The sequence below is a fragment of the Poecilia mexicana genome, unplaced genomic scaffold (assembly GCF_051168715.1).
Source record: "Poecilia mexicana isolate PSO_F unplaced genomic scaffold, ASM5116871v1 scaffold_15, whole genome shotgun sequence".
NCBI classification, from domain to species: Eukaryota; Metazoa; Chordata; class Actinopteri; order Cyprinodontiformes; family Poeciliidae; genus Poecilia; species Poecilia mexicana.
The window spans coordinates 10,204,287-10,227,144 of record NW_028263384.1 but is presented as its reverse complement, the minus strand read 5'-3'; the positions used below and the strand labels follow the sequence as shown (position 1 = coordinate 10,227,144).

At 38.5% G+C, this 22,858-nt stretch overlaps 2 protein-coding genes across 3 annotated transcripts in view; one reads left to right on the top strand and one right to left on the bottom strand.

Annotated features, from left to right (window-relative positions):
- Positions 1-603: 603 nt before the first annotated feature.
- LOC148155293 (uncharacterized) overlaps positions 604-22,858 on the bottom strand; it is a 35,629-nt gene continuing 13,374 nt past the window's right edge. The window contains exon 2 of the mRNA XM_088012798.1: positions 604-1,751. Within this exon, the coding sequence (XP_087868924.1) occupies positions 604-1,539 (936 nt within the window). The 5' untranslated portion in view covers positions 1,540-1,751. The remainder of the gene's footprint in view (positions 1,752-22,858) is intronic.
- Positions 7,891-22,858, top strand: part of tprb (translocated promoter region b, nuclear basket protein) — a 28,665-nt gene continuing 13,697 nt past the window's right edge. For both annotated transcript variants that reach the window (XM_088012796.1, XM_088012795.1), the window contains exons 1-29: positions 7,891-8,070; positions 8,396-8,500; positions 8,594-8,667; positions 10,113-10,209; positions 10,312-10,415; positions 10,497-10,661; positions 10,772-10,864; positions 11,012-11,092; positions 11,170-11,257; positions 11,826-11,966; positions 12,053-12,153; positions 12,468-12,665; positions 13,097-13,204; positions 13,291-13,517; positions 13,607-13,770; positions 13,940-14,079; positions 14,677-14,825; positions 14,922-15,084; positions 15,483-15,617; positions 15,698-15,838; positions 15,924-16,092; positions 17,546-17,712; positions 18,567-18,719; positions 18,834-18,950; positions 21,029-21,232; positions 21,336-21,523; positions 21,682-21,829; positions 21,918-22,055; positions 22,610-22,741. In XM_088012796.1, coding sequence (XP_087868922.1) covers positions 7,920-8,070; positions 8,396-8,500; positions 8,594-8,667; positions 10,113-10,209; positions 10,312-10,415; positions 10,497-10,661; positions 10,772-10,864; positions 11,012-11,092; positions 11,170-11,257; positions 11,826-11,966; positions 12,053-12,153; positions 12,468-12,665; positions 13,097-13,204; positions 13,291-13,517; positions 13,607-13,770; positions 13,940-14,079; positions 14,677-14,825; positions 14,922-15,084; positions 15,483-15,617; positions 15,698-15,838; positions 15,924-16,092; positions 17,546-17,712; positions 18,567-18,719; positions 18,834-18,950; positions 21,029-21,232; positions 21,336-21,523; positions 21,682-21,829; positions 21,918-22,055; positions 22,610-22,741 — 4,041 coding nt within the window. In that variant the 5' untranslated portion in view covers positions 7,891-7,919. The remainder of the gene's footprint in view (positions 8,071-8,395; positions 8,501-8,593; positions 8,668-10,112; positions 10,210-10,311; positions 10,416-10,496; positions 10,662-10,771; positions 10,865-11,011; positions 11,093-11,169; positions 11,258-11,825; positions 11,967-12,052; positions 12,154-12,467; positions 12,666-13,096; positions 13,205-13,290; positions 13,518-13,606; positions 13,771-13,939; positions 14,080-14,676; positions 14,826-14,921; positions 15,085-15,482; positions 15,618-15,697; positions 15,839-15,923; positions 16,093-17,545; positions 17,713-18,566; positions 18,720-18,833; positions 18,951-21,028; positions 21,233-21,335; positions 21,524-21,681; positions 21,830-21,917; positions 22,056-22,609; positions 22,742-22,858) is intronic.

The window sequence follows — 22,858 nt, the reverse complement described above, 5'->3', positions numbered from 1 at the left end:
AGCCACCCCTGAAAAAATTTCTGCCCCCCTCTTGCCACCCCATAAATATTTTTCTAGATCCGCCCCCGCAAAATTAACCTAATAGTCTGTTTTTATGGGAGGAAACCGGAGTACCCGGAGAAAACCCACGCATGCACAGGGAGAACATGCAAATTTGTCAAATAATATTTGACAAAATATTATTTGACAAATATTATTTGTCAAATAAACTTTCTAAAAGCCACTTTCTCTCTGTATGAGTCTGTGCAGGTTGAAATGAAGCCTGGGCATACATTTAAACTGGAAGACTCTTCATCTCACCTGTCCAGCCAATCACCTCGTCATGCTCCTCCTTTCTAATAACAAATTTCACTCTGTGTGAATCTTTCCAGGTTCACACATCAAAGACGTACAATTAAAAATGATAAATACTGTTACAAAGCACACACGCAGCTGCATGAGTTAGTGTAACAGGCTGCAAATGGTTGGACTTGACACGCAGAAAGAAGATGTAGCAAATTTTACCTCTGACTTCTTAGCACTAGAGCCTTGAAATGTGTAATCATTTCTACTTTCACTGCTATTTTCAGAGGAACAACCTCCTCTTAGTGTTCTCCAGGTCTCTTATTTAGTGAAAATGTGTGCCAATGTTTTCATAATACGAGAAAAGTATCTTCTAAAACAATTGTCTTTCTTTTTCTGGTGCTTCTTCAGTTCGTTTTCAAAACATGTCACAATTACATTATCAACCAAATTATGTTCGATAAAGGCCAGCGTCCTTCCAGAAGAGCAGCCTAAAGTTTCAGTGATGTTCTTGAAAACTTTCTGGCATAGACTCGGAATGCACTTCTGCTTAATCTGAAACTCCTGACTCTCAACTTTCGCCCAGATTTTCCCCACAACTCGTTCTTCCATGGCTTCCAGGTGCTCAGGAAAGCAACATATCTTTGCCTTCTTGATGCTTCTAGAGATCAATAGCTTCACAAAAAGCTGAACTGTGTCTTTCCTGTCTTCCTCAGACATCCCATCGTCTGGAATCTCTGAGAATTTCTGTGATGAAAGTTTTGACCTTCTCAGCTTTTTGATCTCACTCCTCATTGCTGTAAGTTCCTGGATCATAATGGTGACGTGTTGTATCAAAGAATTGAATCTTACAGCCACCTGGAGCCGCTGTGTGGGATCTTCCTTGTCCACAGGAGATGTGGCCGCCGATACTACATGCTTTAAAAAAAGCATGTTAAACATCTCCGTACTCTCTGACTGGAAGTGCTCTTCGATGCCCATGACTTGAGCAAAAGCCTGAGACATTATGTTGCCCACTATAGCTTTCAAGTCGTTGTATGTTTGGCAGTTCTTGATTATGTCCAAAACCACTTCTGAACAGACCTGTGTCATGCAGTCCAACAGATCTGCTATACTATTTCTGATTCTTTGATCTGGACATCCAGATGCCAGATCTTCCCACTTTTCTTCTGGAATATAATTGATAAACTCGTCGATTGCAGGAATCACAGAGTTATCAACTATATCCTGGAGCGCATTTCTCATTGAGGAACTCATGTTTGCTGGTTTACACTCGAATCTGCTATCACTAGAACCGATTTCGAATGTGGGAGAATTGTAGCTAAAAGAGTCATATAAGCCCCGTCCACCTGTTACGCAACAGGGCGGGACGTGACATCACAAACTGTGATACGTCAGCACAGGAATACATGCAGTGCTATGATGTAATTCGCCTACGATTTTTTTTTTTTTTTTTTTTTTTTCACAAACTCGGCTTTTGAAGGATGCAGACACGGATATGGTTGTCATGTTACGTGACACTTCCTTGAACTTTGTAACTAGGCAGCTGCTAAGGAGTTGCTATGACAACAATAAACAAGCCATAAGCGGAGCTCTCGCCTGTTCTTACCTAATTTAACAACATAAGTATATTACAGCTATTATTATTACAATTCTTGAGTACTCTGCCCACCTCTGTAATACTAAGATAAATAGTGACATTTACTGTCGTATCCACTTTATTTATTCCTAGCCCCCATGAGGCTTTGCGTGATTTATGGGCACGACTTCCGCCGCTAATCGGACTATAAAGCCATTTGCCCCGCCCGCCAATCAACGGTGCGCTTCTGGCTGCACCTAGTGCGCAGAGTGGGGGAGAAGTCACAACAGTAATTTCTACAAATAGCACTTTGAATGAGATCAACTGGAGAAAAGTGGTGTTCTTCAAAAGTCTAAGCTTTTAGCAACCTAAAAATAGAAAATGTACATAATAACTTAAGCTGAAAATGTTTCCAACTACACTCCTTAATAACCTCTTTCCTGCAGCTTTTGAACACATCCCTGGTCTAACTCACTTAAATCAAATAAATCTCTCATTATCTGGGCAATGCAGAATGTGATGAAATGAAAGGGTAAAAATCCTGCAATCTCATTCGACTACAAGTCATTGAAACAACAAGATTGTATTGTATTTCATAACAAAACCAGATGCTATTTAGGTAATTTTTACAACTGCAAAAAGTAGCATTTCTTAGTTAAACTTTCTATAAGTTCCAAGTATTTCCTCCGCCCAGTTAAACAAATAACCATCTGAACTTTCTATCTGAAACAGACCCCAAAAATGACTTGACTCATGGCTCCTCTCAAACAAATGTTTACCTCAGTGTTTACGGCTGCACTGACCACATGATTCTGCTCCCACTCAAACCATTTGATCCCCCCTTTGTTTACAGCTCTGCTAATTGGATAACTTATGCTCTTTTTATGTTTGGACTCTTGGAAAGCCCAGCTGTCATGCTCTACTTCATCAACATAGAAACAAATTTCCATGAGGCCATGGCATGGCCCACCAGCTCAGGGACCAAACATGGACAGCGGATGTAAGAAAGATTATGTAACAGTAAAAGTGTGATTAGTGGGACTGTCTGTTAGGCTAAAACCTACTTTGAGTGTCATTGCTAACTGTGTGGAAAAGTATGGAATTCCAGGCTTGACTAAATGTGGAAAAAATGGGTATGGAAATATATTTGTATAAATGAACTTTGAATGTTTTAATATTTAATTTGAGAAGTTAAACTCAGTACATGGTGTAAATGTGAAACATTTATAGGGATCAAATCTCAAAAATGTTATGGAAGCTCAGAATTGGTGAAAACTGAGGTCCTGTTTTCTCTGAGTCTCCCAGGTTTCAGCTTTCTTCTTGGCAGAGTGTGTTTCTAGGGAGGAATCGTCACAAGGTGCTAATCAACCAATCAGATTGGAGACATTGTACAAACTGTCAACCACAAGTTCTTATTGCTTTGAAAGTTTCTTCATTTCTGTGTTAGTTAAATATAATTACAAGTTTAAGAAAACATTTAAAATGGATAGCTGTTCTCAATATTGTTGGTTACCGTCTTAAGTTTTAACCATGTAAAGTACTTTGAACTGTCTTCTTGCTGAAATGAGCTATAAAAATAAACTTGCCTTGACATTGACAGTCATTTAGAAAAATATTTCCTGGGTGTAGCAACAGTCAAGGTCATATAAATATTGATACTTTGGATATTCCAGAACAGCACTTGCAGAATTAGAAGTTTTGACTTCATCCACAAGGACAATAGATTTGGACTAAAGTGGCTGAAAGGTCAAATCTGGTATTTTTCTGTTTTGTGCAGTAAAAATTGTGTAAATGGAGTGTTCTCAGTCCTTTTTCACCTCCGTTTACTACCAGTATAGCTCAGGTTTTATGATGGGTTTGCATAATCTTAGCATCACTTTAACAGTGCTAAGATGATGTAAAAAAATGTGTTGACTCATGTTATTAATTAGGTTTAAATCTTCAGTGCAAGATGACACCAGACTAGATGAATGTTATAACCAAACTTGTGAGTTAACAACTGAGGAATAAAAAGGAGGTAGGGCAAAAGGAAACATGACTCAGTTATCTGAGCATGAGTAATGATACTATTGCACTAACAGTTGGAGAAAAGTAAATTACAGTGCACTTAACGTTATTTTGCTACATTTAGTCTAGGTGCAAATCGTATGTCTCCAGTAGTTTGAATGACTCAGCCAACGCATACAGTACAAGGAGACAGCTTTCTTGAACACTTTTAAAATGCTCATTGTAAATCTTTTTTCTGGCTTTCTGAAAATCTTTCAAAGTTAAATGCTTTTTCAGTGATTATTATTCCAGTACATGAACATTTATTGGAGAATGTTTCTATATTTCCATGTTGCACTTTGTTAATAGCAGGCAAGAACTCAATTTGTTTCCTTTTTTTTGTTTAATCTATTAAAAAACTGAAAATAATAAATTTTTAAGTCAAAACATTACATTTTTCCACTTGTTTAAGAAGTGATTCAGCTTCTGTTCATTCACTGTAGCACTTTTACATTTGACACTCCTTTTTTTTCAGCTTTCCTGCAGAAAATCTTGTTGCGTTTAGGTAAATGGATTGTATTAAACACAAATTAAAAGCAGTCGTAGTCCAAAGTACTAAAGCCTGGAAAACTATTAGTCAGAATTACAAGAATTGATGTTTTCTTGTTGACAAAATGCAATAAATTTCTTTAAAACTTTTCCATGAATAGAAGGTTACTGTCACATACTGTTATGTGTATTACTTGAATCACTTGTCAGCATGATTAAGACCATGCTGCAATGCAGCAACAAGTCCTGACAGCGACTCAGATGACTCAGATTTGAGGGGGGTTGCACTGTAATGTTGCTGTATGTAATTGTACATCTTGGTAACCAGGTGGGACAATTGAATGTCAGAAAATAGTTAGCAACCTGCAGCAAACATTGCCTGCAACTCTTCTGTGGTTAATTGGGATCTTTTGTTCTCTAGCAGTACCTTAAAGACTGTGGGGCCATAAGGCACTGAGGAATTTGTCCAAACTGGTCCAGACAGGAAATGAATACCTTCAAGGTATATGTCACAAAGGACACGGTTAATAAATAACTTTAACTGAAACTGTGGAAACATTTCAAGCCTTCACAGAAGGCAGTTACAGGAACTTAAAAGGATACACCATCCCTTTAAGTAAAACTCTTGAAAAAAATATTTACGGGCCTGGTTGGGACTTGCAAGGTTTCTGTAGTGACCAATCTTAACGTCCCTACCTTCCAATTACATTACAAGGATAGAGACACACCTATAAGCTCATCGGGTATTTGAAACCACAAAATATTCTCATTACTTACTGACTATTTTAAGGCAGACTTAAGTAGTAAATCATCTGTGCAGAATAAGTACTATGTCACTGCTAAGAGTGATTTTGTGGTTCTGATTAAATATTTGCGCACCAAATTCAAGCTTTTTAATTTATGATCTTTCTAGAGTTTTATAGTTTCTTTGGAATAAAAGAGACCAATCTTTCTAATCTCAATGAGTTACTTTGCTGGACTTCAATATAAAGTCCAGCAAAGCCAAAATCAAAATGAATAAAAGATGAAAATACTTTTTTATAGAGATGTTACTCTATCTGATATGTTAGAAAAACTGGGTTGATGAACTTGTGCATGTTGTGTCTTTAAAAATAAATTCCATTTCTGAAAGATATTGCGTATTAGATTAATTTGTTCTTCTATGACTGTTTCTCCAGCTGAACATTAAGTTCTTACACTCCCTGGTTACGAAACTAACTCAGGTTGGTAGACAATGTTTTATGATCTGTTACAACAAAACAGAAATAGAAAAACACAATAACAGGGAACTGCCTCAGGAACCAGTATGCCAAACTCCAAACCCTCTCCTCAGCTTACTTCTTGTTTACAAAGTAATCACTAATATATATATGGCTTTGTGGACAATTACATCTCAGTGTAGCAAGTTAATGAAGCGTGCTGCTATCCACTCAAAGCATGAAAGTGGGGTTTTGAATCTTTAAAGTACCTTACTCTGTCCTGCATTAATCTTGTTTGCAAAATAGTACAACTTCATCTGGCGTTTCATTTAACCTTTTTCAAAACTTTAGCCAAATCAAACGTTTTCCGATTTTATTTTGAACATTAACACAGCTTTAACACATAAGTGATTAAATATATCTTTAGTGTTATACTCATGAATAAATAAACTATTTAAAGTTTTGTTAAAATACAAAGTAACTGCACTGGTCTAAAAAAAAAAAGCCCATGCTTCATAATGATGTCCAGTTTATTTGTTCAACTGAACGAAACTAAAAAAAAATACAACAGTAAGTATTTAAGCATAAGGTTCCGGACAGCATACAGTACTGAGTTAATTTTTGTTTCTGTCACTGTATTATAGTGTACAATTTTTAACAATGTGTTTGCCAGTTTTAAAATAAAAACAGTAGCAGAAATAAGAGAGAGCCTCACGCATCTGTCTGTTTGGCTTATTCCACTTTCCGCTTCCGGTTCACTTTTACGTGTTGCAAACAAATCATTTTCTCTCAGTAAACCCACATAAATTCTAACAACATGTTACAAACATCTCATCTGACGTGCCTCGATTTTGCTGAAAGAAGGAGATATGTTCTGACTACAGCAACCAGGGCCAACCTCTGGGTTACCATGGCAACGTGAAACAAACGGCAGGTAAGCTTCTGTTACGTGCATCTTGTGAGTGATGAGTGAAAAATTTACTTTTTTGTCTTCATTCGCAAGGTATATAAATACAGTGTAAAACTTCAAAACATATAAAGACCAAATCAGTAATAATGTGTTCATTTCTACATTTCCTTGTGCTTTTAGCCCTTTTTTCTCTTTAACTAGCCCTCTTTTCTGTCGTTTGTGTAAAATTAAGAAATACAGTAACGCATTATCTTTCGGCAAGGTTTTAAAATCCCCTTGCAGGTTATTATCAGTGCGCTTGGCGCCACCTGGTGGAGAACATGAATCTGTGGCTATTATAGAAAAGTATTTCATAAAGTAACTCAACATATTGGTTCGAGATAATTGAAAGGTATCTATAACCTCTTCACTTGGTTTTTTTTCCACTCAAGATGCATGAAATATCGTTTCTTCGAATGATCACCCTCTCTCTAAAAAAGCAATGCCTATCTCCAGCTAATGTTCCAGGTGAGAGGCGGGGTACACCCTGGACAGGTCGCCAGTCTGTCGCAGGGCAACACAGAGACACACAGGACAAACAACCATCCACACACTCACACCTAGGGGCAATTTTGGAAAGGCCAATTAACCTGATAGTCATGTTTTTGGACTGTGGGAGGAAACCAGAGCACCCAGAGAAAACCCACGCATGCACAGGGAGAACATGCAAACTCCATGCAGAAAGACCAGGGCTGGAAATTGAACCCGGAACCTTCCTTCTTGCTGCAAGGCAACAGTTCTACCAACTGCACCACTGAGCAGCCCAGCACACATACAGTCTGTGTTAAAGAAAGATCATTATTTTCTATTTGTTGAGCCTACTGAGACATTTTGAGGTCAACTACTGTGTCACTGGAATTACTCTGTTCTAACTACTGATTATTGAAAATAGTGGTCTGATTTGTTTCAGGTTAGAAAATTTAATTTGGAGCAATCAAAGTTTGTTATTTTTCAGTTGTGTTGTATAACTTCCTTCACTTTAGTCTTTTAAATAACATAATCTGCACATAAATGCATGTTTTTATCTATCTGATTACATCCTTTTCACATTTTAAATCAGATTTTATGACCATCTGTACTTGAGTTTTTACCAATACTTTTTTTAATCGAGTAATTTCTTGGATGATTACTTTTTATTTTCACTTGTGTAAAAATCTGTTAAAGCAGTACCACTCCTACTTGAGTAAAATTTTTGGGGACTCTACCCATTTTTGTGTTTCACATAAAATAGCAAGATATTTTGCTTGATGTTTTCGAAATAAACTGGTGATTCTGGGTGATTCCACTAGGTGGCAGTAAGTATTTTTACCCTCTCGTAAAGTCTCAAAGAACAAGGCAACCCATCGCGCTTGCGCGTTTAGCTGTTGTGGCGAAAATGGCGGCACTGCTATTGCAGGAGCTGGATTCGTCCGAGCTATCTAAACTACCGACAACTCTTCAAAGCAAACTTGAGAAACTTTTATTAGACCGGCAGTATGAAATTGATTCTTTAAAAGCACTGCATGAACAGTTTCGGGTTGACAGCGGTGAGTTATTGGTGCTTTTTTGGCTAACTGTTGGTGCTAAACGTGCTGAGTACAGAGGGATGAGTGTTAATGGCGAAAAGTTTGTTTAATTTAAATAGTCATTGTTTTACTTCCGATTTATTTGCCTCTAATAAAGCTAGTGGGTTATTTCAATAAACTTACTCTTTTTAAGGTGCTTAACGATTTGTAAAAACCCAGTTGGAAGCTAACTAAAGCTAACACAAGGAATTCATTGAAGCTAACTGTTAGATTTGAGCTAGATAAGACAAAATGCTTCTCAGTAAGTAGATTTATGCTTATAGTGTTGGTTACGTTTCCTGTACAGAGCAACAGTTTTTCGAAAAAGTTGATCAACTTCAGCGGTGTCAGGCTGAGCTTTTGTCTCAAGCTCAAGAACATCTTAAAGTCAAAGAGGATTTCACGAAGCTTGGTAAAACATCCTTCGCTTTACTTCAGTTTTCCTATCTGATTTTCGCTTTTTTCAAGTCTTATAGATCAACTTACTGTTAAACCTTTAATGCAGATGAAGAACTGAAACGTGTTTGTGAGAAGAACAAGGAAAATGAGTCTGCGCAGGAGAAGTTGTCAACAGAGCAGGTAAGACGACACCAACAACAAAGATAACTAGTCATGATTAAATAGACTGTAGTCTTTAAACATTTTTGAAGTATCCCTTGAAATCCAAAACACACATAAGTAGATTGATCACTGTCATTATTTGCTAAACAGTCAAATTTACATCTTTAAGCGAAATGGAAAAGTCATGTTTGAATAAGCACACCTTATACATTAATTTATTATGGTGTGTTATCATATTATTTAAGACTTTTGGCCCACCTATCATTCTAAAACATGGCCCAAACTCCGCTAACCATCGTCTTTCCAACAGATTGCCTCCTGTTTGACTTTAATAGGCTTTTGTTTTCAAATGCATGACTGCAGGGCAATTGTATTTTTATAGCGCAACAACGCAATTTAACGTGCTTTTACATGATTAACATGAAAATAAAACAAGCAAGGACCTTGCATTGCAGTGGCAAAGTAAGGTAAGGGAAAGCGCTGACAGGTTTATGATGTTCCAGTTATTAATCAGCAGATTTTCTGAAAGTTTGTTCAAGATTAGAGGAGCATAAAAACTGAATGCTGCTTCTCAATGTTTGGTTCTGATTCTGGGGATGCAGACAAAAAAACTAGAACCAGAAGGCCTGAGTGAACTGGAAGGTTAATCCAACAATAGATCTTTATTGTATTGTGGAGCTGAGCCTTTCAACAACCATATTTTAAAGTCTATTCTCTGAGCTACAGGGAGTCCGTGTAAGGTCTTGTGACTACTAGACATATACGCATCATCACATCTCCATTACCAGGCTCAATGACAGTTTGTGTTGCTATGGCAGCACAAACTGTCATATATGGTGCTGTGGATGATAGCCAAACATTTCTACTTTGGTATCGTCTTTGGTATCGAAACTTATTGAAGTCTTTTTCATCCAGATGGAACTTTGCAGACCCAGTTTCTGCAGCCATATTATTTTATCATGAACTTTAGCATTTAAAATGCTAAATGAGATGTGTAGTCTCTGAGATTGAACTCTTAGTTTAGTTGTTTTCCCAAATTAAGCACATTGCTTGGAGATAATTTGCTTAAAATGTATAAAAACTGACACTTTTGCCTATTAACCTTTTTTTTAAAACAAAAGTGCCTTAAAGAGAAACATTTATTAAACTATGTTTACAATGTGTGCAATGGTAGACAACATTTTTTAATTCTAATTCCTTTTAAATGAAATAATTAGAATTTCTCATACACAAACAATTAAAATAGTTGAAGCAAACTTTGTGGCATGCTTACTTTGATGTTAGACTAAGTCTTGATTTAATAAAATAAACCACACGACTAGGATTCAATTTAACGTGTTCCCATTGAATGTGTGTACAGATCAAACAGCTGCAGATTTGTTACCAAACTTTCAGATGGAATAAATACATTTTCCCTGAGCTCTAGCGCCATCACATTAAACACCTCCATTGTTTCTCTTCAGACTTTGCTTTCGAAAGCCAAAGAGGAATTGGAAGGAGAAAAGCGGGAACTTGTGAGGACACTTGAGAAGAGATCTCTGGAAGTTGAGAATTTAAATGGTAGGAATAAAATAATCTAACGGCATTATTTATAAATTTTTTATATTCTTTATTGGCATGTAAAACGTTTATTGGACTTATCAAGTTTTTTTGCTTTATCAGATGACTTGAGGCAGCTGAATGATAAGTTAATGGAAGTCAACACTAGTAAGTTGGCTCTGCAGATGAAGCTGGATGAACTTGAAGCTGCAGAAGTAAACATTAAAGTGAGTTCTGAAGGGATCTTTGTCTTCATTGAATATTACCTTTAAAAGCAAGCCTTTGATCAGCGCTGTCTGTCTCTCCAGTACAAGGAGAAGCGAATGGAACAAGAGAAGGAGCTGCTGCATGGCCAGGTGTCTTGGCTTAAAGACGAACTGAAGGCAAAGACGGAGGGACTGCTCGCCCTGTCCAGGGAGAAGGGGAATGAAATCTTGGAGCTGAAATGCAAACTGGAGAACAAGGAAGATGAGGTGAGGATCTTTTTATTTCATTTTATGTCATTCTGCTGTGATTCAGTTTGTGTTGTGATTTTAATTTCTAATCTTTTATCCAGTTTAACAATGTTATTTTTGATTTGCAGTTAACCAAACTACAGGATCAAGTGACCAGTTTGAAAACCTCAAATGAACACCTTCAAAAGCAAAGTGAAGAGATGATCAACAAACTAAAAGAAGTGTGTATTTAAAAATTGCCTAAATTAAAGTTCCCAGTTTTAGTTTATTGGCATATTTTGAAAGAAATGCATGGAATGCATTACTTTTTTGTTTTGTGTGTGTGTGTGTGTGCTCTTTGGATGGTTGTTAATTCCTTTTTTTTCCAGGCAAAGGAGCAGCAGGCCATCACAGAGGAGAAGTTTCGAAACGAGCTGAATGCCAACATTAAACTTTCCAACTTATACAAGGTGTGGAGAAGCCTAAGAGTAAACTTTGTGCTCAGTTGCAATGTTTTTTAGAATAACATTTGACTCTTTTCTGACAGGGTGCAGCAGCAGATTCTGAAGCAAAAAGTGAAGAACTGAGTCGGGCGGTGGAGGAACTACACAAACTGTTGAAAGATGCTGGAGAAGGTAAAAGCTGAGAGTTTCAGTCCAAACTTTGCTGAATTACGAAATTGGATACACAACTTTGATTTCTTTTTTTATTGTGGATTTTTGTTCATCCATACTTTTGTTCATATTTCTGGTTCAGCTTTTAGCTGAATATTTTATTACTCTTTTTTAAAGAGTCTTTAGTTAATTTAGATGGACTGTTTTTTTGTTTTGTTTGCTTTTTTGTCAAACAGAACCAGCTTTTAAGCACAGTCAATAAATAATCAGAATTGCTACAATTGTGGACTTTTGGAGACCAGATTCTTCATGTTATTTTAGTCTGCTTTATTAATCCTAAGACCAAGCTTGATCTCAGTTTAATATCATTATTTTCTTTCATTACTTAAGATGTGAACCTTTGAGTCTAAATTTGTTCAGAACCGTCTCCAAAGTAATATCCCAGATCTAAACTCCCCGTTTAAATTAAAAGAAAAGTTTAAATTAATAATTTAGAATTCAAAATTAATGATTAGCATTCCCTTAATAAATGCATGTAAACTTGTGGCTGCCAGTATCAAATATAAAAAAGAAATGTTGCCCACTTCAGCCAACAAAGTTCTTGAGGAAAAGCTGCAGGAGATGAACGGCGCAGCGGACAAAACTGTTAACGAGTTAAAGGAGAAGATCCAGAGCCTTGAGAAAGAGCTGGACAACGCCAATGACCTGTTGTCAACTTCTAAACTCAGAGGTCAGTTGTGCTACACTTACTTCATGTTCAGATTTTAAAATGCATTTCAGTAGCATCTCTCTTTAAAAACTTTTTTTTCTGATCAGGACCTGCTGGTGCGAGCGTGGTGGCAGAGGACCAAATAACAACAATGTCTCCAACAGCGGCTGCTGTGTCCAAAATAAAACCCGGCATGAAGCTGACTGAAGTAAGCAAATCAGCTTCCTGGTTGCAGCCGTCATTCAGACCATTTCCACAAAGTCTTAGAACATAAAATTTGCTCCAGCATTTTCCCATGCCTTATTACACATGGGAACAAAGAAAAATAAGAATGGAAAACATTTACATTTATAAACGCTTCACCGTGTTCTATTTTACAGAACATAAAATTCAGACTTCTAATTCTAATGTAGACTAGAACTGTTTATCATTTTCAATATAGTGCTAAATTTTTTATGTTCAAAATGTTGCCAAGCAGTTTCTTTGTCGACATGCTTGACTAAGCGAGTCGTGTGTTTGCAGTTGTACACGGCGTATCTGGAGAGCCAGGAGCAGCTGCAGCTGGAGCGGCTGGAGAACAAGCGCGTCAACAAATATCTGGATGACATTGTGCAGGAAGTCGAAGCCAAGGCCCCCATCCTGAAACGGCAGAGGGACGAACACGAGCGCATGCAGAAGTCGGTGGCCAGTCTGTCAGCCAAGCTGGAGCAAGCCATTAAGGTACGTGACATTAACGAGGTGCAGGTCTGTATGGGTTTATATTTTCCTTAACACTGGACTGAAAAATATTAAATTGATACTTTTATGTAAATGACATGTTCAGTTTGTCACATTAGAACTACAAACTTTAGTGTACTATGGAGAGATTTTATGTGGTAAACCAACAAAAAGTAATGCATTACTATGGATGAAAAGGACCAAGGTCCAAACCCCATTTTATATCCGATTATCGGAATAATAGATTATTAATATAAACAATAGTAGAAGCATTCATCATTTTATTTCTTCTACACAATCAGTCACTGCTTTGTGTTGGTGCATCACATAAAATCCCAGTGAAATTATTTGAGGTTTGTTGCTGTAATGCGAAAAGGTTCAAGCATTGGTCTTGCTTCTGCCGGGTCCTGAAAGTTTTGTGCTTTATTTTACAGGAAGTTCACCGTCTGCAGAACGAGGCTGACGAAGCCAATAAGCAATCCACTCTCCTGGAAAGAGACAACCAGAGATATGAACTCCAGGTGGCTGACATGGCTCAACAGGTGGGTTCAAGCTCCTCATCCACCTTTATGCATTTTTATGTCCGAGGAGATTAAATTGATCTAAAATCCTTTATTCATTCTGCCAGGTTCGAGTGCTGCTCATTGAGCTGGAAGAGGCCCGTGGAAACCACGTGCTTCAGGAGGAGGAAGTGAGCTCAGCCGACATCAGCAGCACATCAGAGGTCATCAGCCAACACCTGGTGACCTTCCGCAGCGTGGAGGAGCTCCAGAAGCAAAACCAGCGACTCCTCGTGGCCCTCAGGGATCTGAGTGACGCACAGGAGAAAGAAGAGCAGGAGAGCACTGGCAATAAGTGCGTCTGTTACATCTTTAATATCTTCACAGATAGAGGGATAAAATCCCTAAAAATCTGATTCTAAATCTGATGATGTACTCTTCTAGGCGTGTGGAGCTGGAGCAGAGTTTGGAGAAAGCCCAGGCAGAGTTGGAGTCGCTGAAGGAACAGCGCAGCCAGCAGATTAAGATGACGGAGTCCATCGTGAGGCAGAGGGACATGTACCGTGTGCTGCTGGCTCAGGCAACGGGAGTGGCTTTCCCTCAACAAGGTGAGGCAGAGATCACTCTGAGAATCTGCCTTTGCATCTATTTGAATGAAGGTCCTATGTTTGCAACTTCCAATTAAAATCTGATTTGATTTCCAGCATTTCAGTCTACTTTTTTTGTCCAATAAACCTTTTACTGATATGGCTTCACTCATGTTATTGACATGTTTAGGAACACCACCGGAGGAGTTTTCTCTGACATCGACCCCCCGACGTTCACCAACAACCACTCCCACCACTGGAGCTCCCACTGCACTCGTGACCATGGCCGAGTCTGTCGAGGTGCTGGAGGCCAAGGCAGCGCTGCGGCAGGTGACCAACAACTTATGCACAACTTGCAAGTGTTTGCATTCGAATTTTATGCATTTTAAACTTGCAGGTAAAACTCAAGCAGCTAAATCTTTCATTCCTGAATGTACAGAATCCTATAAAAACATACAAGAAGAAAACATAACTAAAGTTTAAAACTGGAAAAGATTTTATTTTGGTCATGTGTGGAAAAACAATCAATAGAAATCCAGTATTTTGACCTGTATTTTTGTAAATGATCATTAGCTTTAGGATGGCCACCAGATAGCGTTGTTCACTCTACAGAGAAGAGGTCTTTGCAAACCATTTCTTATGTTTGCAAGGAATCAAAGTGTTGTAAAAAATATCCTAAGTGTTTCTTTACCAAGTTGCAGAGGAAAAAATAATTATCACTGCTAAAACATATATTTTAGAATACTTTTGTAAAGAACACCACAGAACTGCTGCAAACAGGTTTTCTTTAAAAACTCACATCTTTTGGCATGGAAAAACTTGACGTGGTATGAATTAAGTCTTACTGTATTGTAGTTACTTTATCCCCCCTCAAACAGAAGATAAATATATATGAAAGTAAATACATTTGTCTGATTTTATGTTCAGTTGCAGGAAGTGTTCTCTGCCTACAAGAAGGAGCGTCTGGAAAGCGATAAGGCGATGAACGAGCAGAATGAAAAGCTGCAGGAGCAGCTCTCTGACCTCCGCTCTCAAAATGCCAAAACATCAACTCAGCTAGAGTTTGCATCAAAGAGGTAAAGTTCAATGAACCAGATCTAGTTCTTCTAAACTTCTTAGAAAATAAATTAGATTGTGCGGAAATGTTACTCCCCTGACTTCTGCCTCTGCAGGTATGAGATGCTGCAGGATAACGTTGAGGGCTACAGGAAAGAAATCGCCTCACTTAGAGAGAAAGAACAGAAAACGGCCGCCGCCACACAGAAACTTGAGCAGAGTGTCCACACGCTAAATGAAGATCTGAAAGCTGCAAAGGAGAAACTTACCTTGACTGAGGTTCGCTAGCTTGTTTCCTAGTGTGCACTGGAAAGAGCCTAAGAAGGGTTTAGTGGTTAAATGAAAAATCTGCAGAATGTGTTGATGTTTTTTTTCTCCAGATAATCAACTGTCAGAATAATCGATTACTAAAATAATCATTACAGCCGTGGTTTCTATTCACTAATTAGTTGACTTCTAAATCTATTGAGCACACTGTATTTTATTTAGCAATATCAGAGTAAGGAGAGGTGAATATCTGTGCATTTCTCAGTTTTTAGTCTTTTATTTGAAGCATGTTGAAAATATCTTGCCATTCTCTTCACACGTCACAATTATCCACTCCTGAAGACTTTTGAGGGGCTCTTTTTCTTAGGTGAATCGAGCTACCTCATAATTTATCTCATCTCATCACTCAGGGTCAGGCTGAGAAGCTGCGCAAGGAGAGAGACATGCTGAAGCTGGTGGAGTCCAGGCTGAACCAGGAGAAAGAGACGTTTGTGAGCCAACAGCAGAACCAGAACCTGCTGCTGACCAATCTCCAGACCATACAGGTAACTGAAGACTTAACTTTACCTACTGTAGTAAGGATCAGGTAGCAGAAGCTGGAAATGTCTGTCGTTCTGTACTTCAGGCCACTCTGGAGCGTTCTGAGGCCGACGCACGTCAGCGTCTCAACGGCCAGATCGAAAAGCAGGAACTGCAAATCTCCCAGCTTCAGAAGAAGCTGGAGCAGGAAGTGGAACAGCGCCATCTGTGCAGCAGGAACCAAGAAGTAAACACCATGTCGAAGATATTTTCTGAAATTAATTGATGTGATATGTACATATACAAAAAAAACATTATTTTTTAATCTGCAGATCCAACTAATGGACGTCAAGAGGCAGCTGGAGACGCAGGTGGCCTTACATCAGAAAACCAAAGAGCTGCTGAATGGGGCCGAGTTGGAGCTCAACACCCTGAGGATGCAGCAAGGCCGCCCCGAGGCACGCCACACCCTGGGCTCTCCACCCACACCCGTCTTCAGAGGTTAACATAACTACTTTTATTTTTCTACTTTAATTTTTATTAACATTTTCACTGGACACCAACATGTAAGGATATACCACAGACAGTGTTGCAGCCCCTCCTCACAGCATCCAGAACATAAAGTAAATGTATATTTAGACAGAAGAAAATGGTAAAAGGGAAACAAAACATCTCAGTTGCAAGTGTCTGGAATCTATAAGCATCTTTTGATGATTGTGTTGGATTTCCTTATGTCTCTTCTTGGATGTCATAAAGAATGAAGACCAGTTGTTTCCTCAACAATATTCAGTCGTTGTATTGAGGGAGCAGTTAACTGGGACCAGCTCCTTGCTGTGGCTTTTGTTTGCAAGCAATTAATAGAATATTAAATAAGTACACATCTTCCTTCAAAATGTTTAGTTTTATATTTCCAGAATGAATTATCTGAAAATCTTTTGTTACGGGGAACCCACAAATAGGTCTGTGACGATAACAGGTTTTGCTGGACAATAAATTGTCCCAGAACTTGTGATAAACGATAATGTTGTTATTTTGAGACCATTTTCAAGTAATATGGTAATAATAATGTCATAATAAAGCAAGAACACATTCTCAAACATAAATAAACTTTAAGTTGGTACTGGAAGACATTTGAAATATACAAAATAAATTAAAAAACAACAAATAAATAAATTATGAAGTCTCTGTAAACAAAATTGTCTTTCAAAGACTGAAGATCAGTTTTGGGAGAAAAGAGAAAAACGATAAATCAAGTAAATTAAAATTGAGTTTCTTTTCATTTTTAATGCGATTAATTGATTTATTGTTTATTGTGAGAGGCTTACCCACAGATTCTTTAAATTGTAGCATTTACATTTCTCCAAAACAAGTCCAATTTCTGTATTATTTCCACAGAAATAATACAGAAGCAAATATGGAAAACCTGGTTTACTTTGTCTTTATCTAGTGAGATTTTTCCACCCAAACTCTCCCCACAGTTTGTTGTTCTGCTCTGACTTATGCAAACATGTTGCCATTCTTCTGATGTCATTTCCATTTTGGTTTCTTTTTCCCTGTTACTTTTTTTATATGCACGGTTGATGTTGGTGTATTTTCTTGGCATAAAGACTTTTACTAGAACTATGCAGGAGAACTGTATAGTTTATTGTTTAAAGCGTATTTAAACATAAACATGTTTTCACTGGATGTTATAAAGTCTGCTTAAATGAAGCAGTTAATTGGTTCTCTTTCAGATTATTTAAATGTGCGTGCAAAGAATGTAATAAAACACAATTACACCGTTTTGTTTTTAACGGTTGTCTGTATTGTTGTGGTTTGACCCAGTTTTAGGTTATTTGATGGTTTCAGCCACACTTTTTTTTTTTTTTTTCTTAAAAGACTCGAGACTTGAAATGATTTTGTTTTTCCTGTAGGGAAATATGCACGCTCCCCAAGCTGTTCTGTCTTGTTGCAGGCCTGCAGGGTTCAGATCAAGAGAGGGAGGAGCTCCAGGGCCGCCTGCAGCTGGCTGAAACCCGGGCAGAGGAACTGGCAGAGAGCCTGAGGACCGCCACCTCCAGCATGGAGCAGTACAGAGCCATGGCTCAAAGCTTGGAGGAGTCCCTGGAGACAGAGAAGCAGGTCAGGACGCCGTGTAGACACCACCAGTTTACAGGACTCTCACATCATAAACTGCTTATATGTTTTACCATCCTCAGTGCTGTAAAGCGAGTTATAGAGAAATTCCTTTCGGTTTAATACATTTGACCACTTTATTTTTATGCCAAAACAGTGATGGAAAAACACTTAGCCATGAAAGCACGCACAAAGAGCCGCCTCACAATACTATAAATTGTTTAAAAACAAGATTTTATGAATGGCAGTAATATTTTGGAAACAAATTGTAGTGTCTAAACAGACCATATCAAATTAGGGCTGGCAACATTTCTGTTTGTCATTCACAGCAAAAACACAAAATTTCACAAAGTATTTCTGTTCTAGCTTCTATTGCAAATATCTTAGTATGCTGGAAAAAAGACAAAACTAACTTACAAGTAACTTTTCAGTGAGATTTTAAATCAATGATTCCTTCATATTAATGAAAAAGTGTGAGCTATGAGTGAAATTATCTGCCAGTGGAACAAGACTATTTTTTTTATTTTTTTATTTTTTACTTATAAGTGAAAGAATCTTTTTCATCAATATTAAGGATTTATTGACTTAAAACAAGTTCCTACATGTTCCTGAAAAGTTACTTGTAAGTTAGTTTTGTCTTTTTTTCAAGATGTTTTTCTAGAAACTAGACCAAAAATACTTGATAAGATTTTGATTTTGCAACATTCCTATAAATTACTCCTAATATACCAAAGAAGTATTAATTTAAACGGTCAAACAAAAGTTTGGCTCCTGATGTTGCTTGGAGAACAGAAGTCCTCCTCTTGGTTTTTATCTTCATTTCTTCTGACGGTTGTGTTGACTTCTTTCCCACTCCCCAGGTAACGGAGCAGGCTCGCCTGTCAGTGGAGGCTTCTTTGAAGGAAGCTCAGGAGCGACACCGGACGCTGGAAGAGAAACTCCAGGAAGCAGAGAAGGAAAAGCAGGACTTGGAGGAGAGCAAGAGAAAAGACCTGGCATCTCTAGAGGAGCAGGTCTGAAATCCACCATCATCAAACTATGGAAACGGCTGGAGATCATAAATTAGCATGATGGGCTTCTCCTTTTTCTCACACTTGTTGTGACATATCTACTGGTTTGTGTGTTAGATTAATGACCTGAAGAGAAGCCTGAGCGATGCGCAGACAGATCACCAGGCTGTGCTGCAGCAGCTGGAAGTAGTTGAAGCCCACAAGCAGCAGGCTCTGCAGGACCAACAGGAGCAGGTAAGCATAACCCAACAAACAGCAGTTTAGTTTGTTTTCAAGCATCTGTGAAGATATTGCAACATGCAGGTGCAAGGTAATTAAAACATTTAAAAATTTGTTGTTTTTTTTTATTCTAGCATTGATACTTGCATAGATTAATATACCTACGTATTTGTTTTGAATACATTATAAGGCAATAAAAAAAGAAACCATGCTGATGACATAATGTGATGAAGAGCTACAATAGTCTTCATAACTGTGATTATAGTAGTGTACAGAAAAGGAGTGGAGCAAAATGAAATTCAACATTTTCTTCTTAAAAACAGCAGGAGGAGAAAGTTATTCATTTTGCTCTTTGCATCATTTAACCAGTTTTCCTTAAGAATAATGACGTTTATACTCCGAATATTTCTCCTAATCTATCAGTTTTTGTAATGTGCATAGTGGCTGTAGCATTTTTTCTACAATCCACACAAAAATTGAAGTGTGATAAAAACCACCGAATGATCCAGACTCTTGTGACTTCTGGTTTAAAACCTGCCTTGTTTGTTCCATACCGTTTGCTATTTACACTCTTATATCTGACTTTTGTTACCATATTTTCCGCACTATAAGGCACACCTAGAAACCTTCAATTTCCTCAAAAGCCGACAGTGCGCCTTATATATGGGCCAATTTTGAGCCACAACAGGTCTAGCACCTACGGTAAGCAGCCGCCGACTTTATTTTCACCCGTAGAAGAAGAAGCGCGCGGTGCATGCTGGGATAGTTGTCAGAACGCTGGTTTGTTAATAAAGTTTGACTGACCTATCTACCTACCAACCATCTAGAATCAGGTCGTCTGCAGGTCATTTAGCACCACGTTCTCCACCAACATGCTGTGTGCGAACGGAGAAGGGTGACCATCGTCCGGCGACGCCCCGGCCCAGTCGCGGAAGGCTCTCCTCGCCAACTGGAGTCGGACTGTTATGTTGACATTTTTTATGTCAACAAAGTGGCTTTAGACATTCACCCGGGGTGCTTCGACTAGGGTTACCAAGGGACCAGCCCCTATACATTTAAAGCCGGGGGGTGGGGGGAAAGAGAGACAGAGACTGCGGCGGCAGCGTGTCGGTTGGTCTGTGTTACCCAGAAAGCAGTTGGGCACAATATCCCAACACCGTGAGTGAAACAATGACTGGCCTACTATGTAAAGTACTCGGGGACCAATTCTTTATTATTACACATCCATATTTGTAGAATACGGAACAAATCGTGTCCCGTACAGGTTCAATACAGGACGGTTCAGTATTTTAAGGGACAGGTGGCAACCCTAAAGTAGCATCTATTCTATGCGCCTTATAACGTTGCGCCTTATATATGAAAAAAAGTTTTAAAATAGGCCATTTATTGAAGGTGCGCCGTATAATCCGGTGTGCCTTACAGTGCGGAAAATACGGTAATTTAGTGATCATGGCACAGAATAAAACACAGAAAGGTGTTTACAATAAGTTACTGTCTAATGTGCATTTTACTTTTTAAGTTGAATTCCCTTAATTATTTAAGTTTTTAGTGATATTTGCCTTTTATTGACATGTGCCCGTGTTTATAGTTAATGCATTTAAGACACATAGACTAATTGAAAATAAACAGTGTAGTAAATGTTGTTAGTAATGATAGTGAAACACTGAGTCAATCAGAGAAAAATGCACATTTGTCTTTTGATGATTTATTTAGACAATCAGAGTAAAAGGTAAATTATTTTTTCTCAGAGATCAAGCTGGAGAGAGAAGCAGAAGAGTAAGAAGTGAAACTTAAATCATACAATTCTCTCTAATAATCTTTTTAGTAACACACACTGCCACCTCCCATCCAACTCCCTCATCTCAAGGCGTCTTTTTCTCATTCTTCTCACAAAGAAACATCTGCGTCCCTGAACTAAAAACCCGGTTCAGAGACTAAAACCACCTTGGAAAACTTTTGTTATCAGTTCCATTCTCACAGTAATAAGCCAAAGTTGTTATTTTGTCAAAACACCAGCTAGATTGGTGCTGATGGAGCTTGTTGGGAGCCCTGCACATGAACAACAAATGAAATCTTTTTCTCCCTCCTCCAAGGCTAAGCTGGCCGCTGAAGCTCAAGATAAATACGAGCGGGAGATGATGCTGCATGCAGCCGACGTGGAAGCCCTGCAAGCCGCCAAGGCTCAGGCCCTGCAGGCCGCCGAGCTCAGAAACCAGCTGGAAGAGAAAGTCCAGAGAGTCAGCGCTGAGCTGCTGGAGGCCAGAGTCTCCTGGGAGGTGCAGGAAAAGATCCTCAAGGTTTGGTCAGAACAAGCTACTGCGAGCCAAAAGAAATTTAAATTAAGAAATTATTCATTGTTTTTGTCCTTGATTGATTTACTGTGGCCACAATATCTTATAGGAGGAAACATCTAAGATGGAAAGTCGCTATGAGGAGCTGCAGAGGCAGAACACCCTCCTGCATGAGCAGGTCCAAACCATGAGCACCAAGATGGCTGCCAATATTCAGCGTGCCGCCAATGAGAGCTCGCTGAACGTTTCTTTGAGTGAAGAGGGAAAATCTCAAGACCAGCTGCTTGAGATTCTCAGGTAAGCCGGATAATTTTCCCCCTTCAAAGTTTTCTCTAGTATTTCTGAAAAACCCTGAAGTCTTTCTCTTCTGTACTGATTAATAAGTGCTGCTGTTCTTGGTCCACCGCCCATTCTTGGTGTTTATTTTTCAATTTTATTCTAATTTCCCTATGCAGTTTTGTTCGTCGGGAAAAGGAGATGGCTGAATCCCGGTTTGAGGTGGCGCAAGGGGAGAGCTTACGTCACCGTCTGAGAGTTGAACACTTGGAACGAGAACTTAGGGAGGTGCAGGACAGTCTGACTGCTGCAAGGGAGAGAATGCAGGTGTGTTTCAAAACTCACACTATTAACTTATTATCAGAATAAGTTTCCAAACACATGTTCTGCTTCTAATCCCTCTGACTTGTCTCAGGTGACTGCAAAGACTCTGGCCCAGCATGATGAGCTGATGAAGAAGACTGAAACCATGAATATCTTAGTGGAGACCAACAAGATGCTGAGAGAGGAGAAAACCAAAATGGAGCAGGAACTGCAGCAAACTCAAGCTAAGGTGTTCACCTCATTTTATTGGAAAAAGCTGGTTGAACTCTTTGTGCATCTGTTGCTCAGTTACAGTCAGTAATTTATGTTCTCACTTATATAAGCTTCATAAATTTCATCTTAATTTTGAGCCTTAAATGAACTATTTTCCCTGGTTTTATATCAAGATGATATGACTAGGCGCACAAGTTTGAATTTTCACTAATAATCACATGGTCAAAAATAAACAGAAGGGCTCAAATATTAACTCCCATTAATATTTTCAGTTTCTTCCTTGTTTATGGGTGCATTTTGGCCTGGATGTATAATTTATATCTTGTGCAAATTAAAGTAAAATCTTAAATAAACTCCAACTTCTGCACCCATTTAATTAAAAAAAAAAATTCAGCTATGTCATCGTGACAGCATAGGGAAAAAAAATAGTTAAAATGCACCAATATAAAAACTAAATTAATGACTTTCATGCTCATGACGAAGACATCAACTGGAAGCTGTTAGATTTGTCTCTAAATCCATTGTTTGAACGTTTCTTCACACTCAACTCAAGAATGTCACGTGTTTCAGGTGCAAAAGATGGAGTCGGACGTCTTTCCTCTGCAGCAAAGCAACTCTGAGCTGAGTGAGAAAAACGGCATGCTGCAGGCGGAGAAGGCGATCCTGGAGGAGGACATAAAGCGCTGGAAAGCTCGAACTCAGGTCAGTGTAGACATGAGAAGTTAAAGAAAAAAATCTGGGAAAGACCTTGGAGTGGTACATTACATTAATGAAAGAAAGAAATATCACAGAGCAAACAGAAAAAGAAGCAGAAAGTAT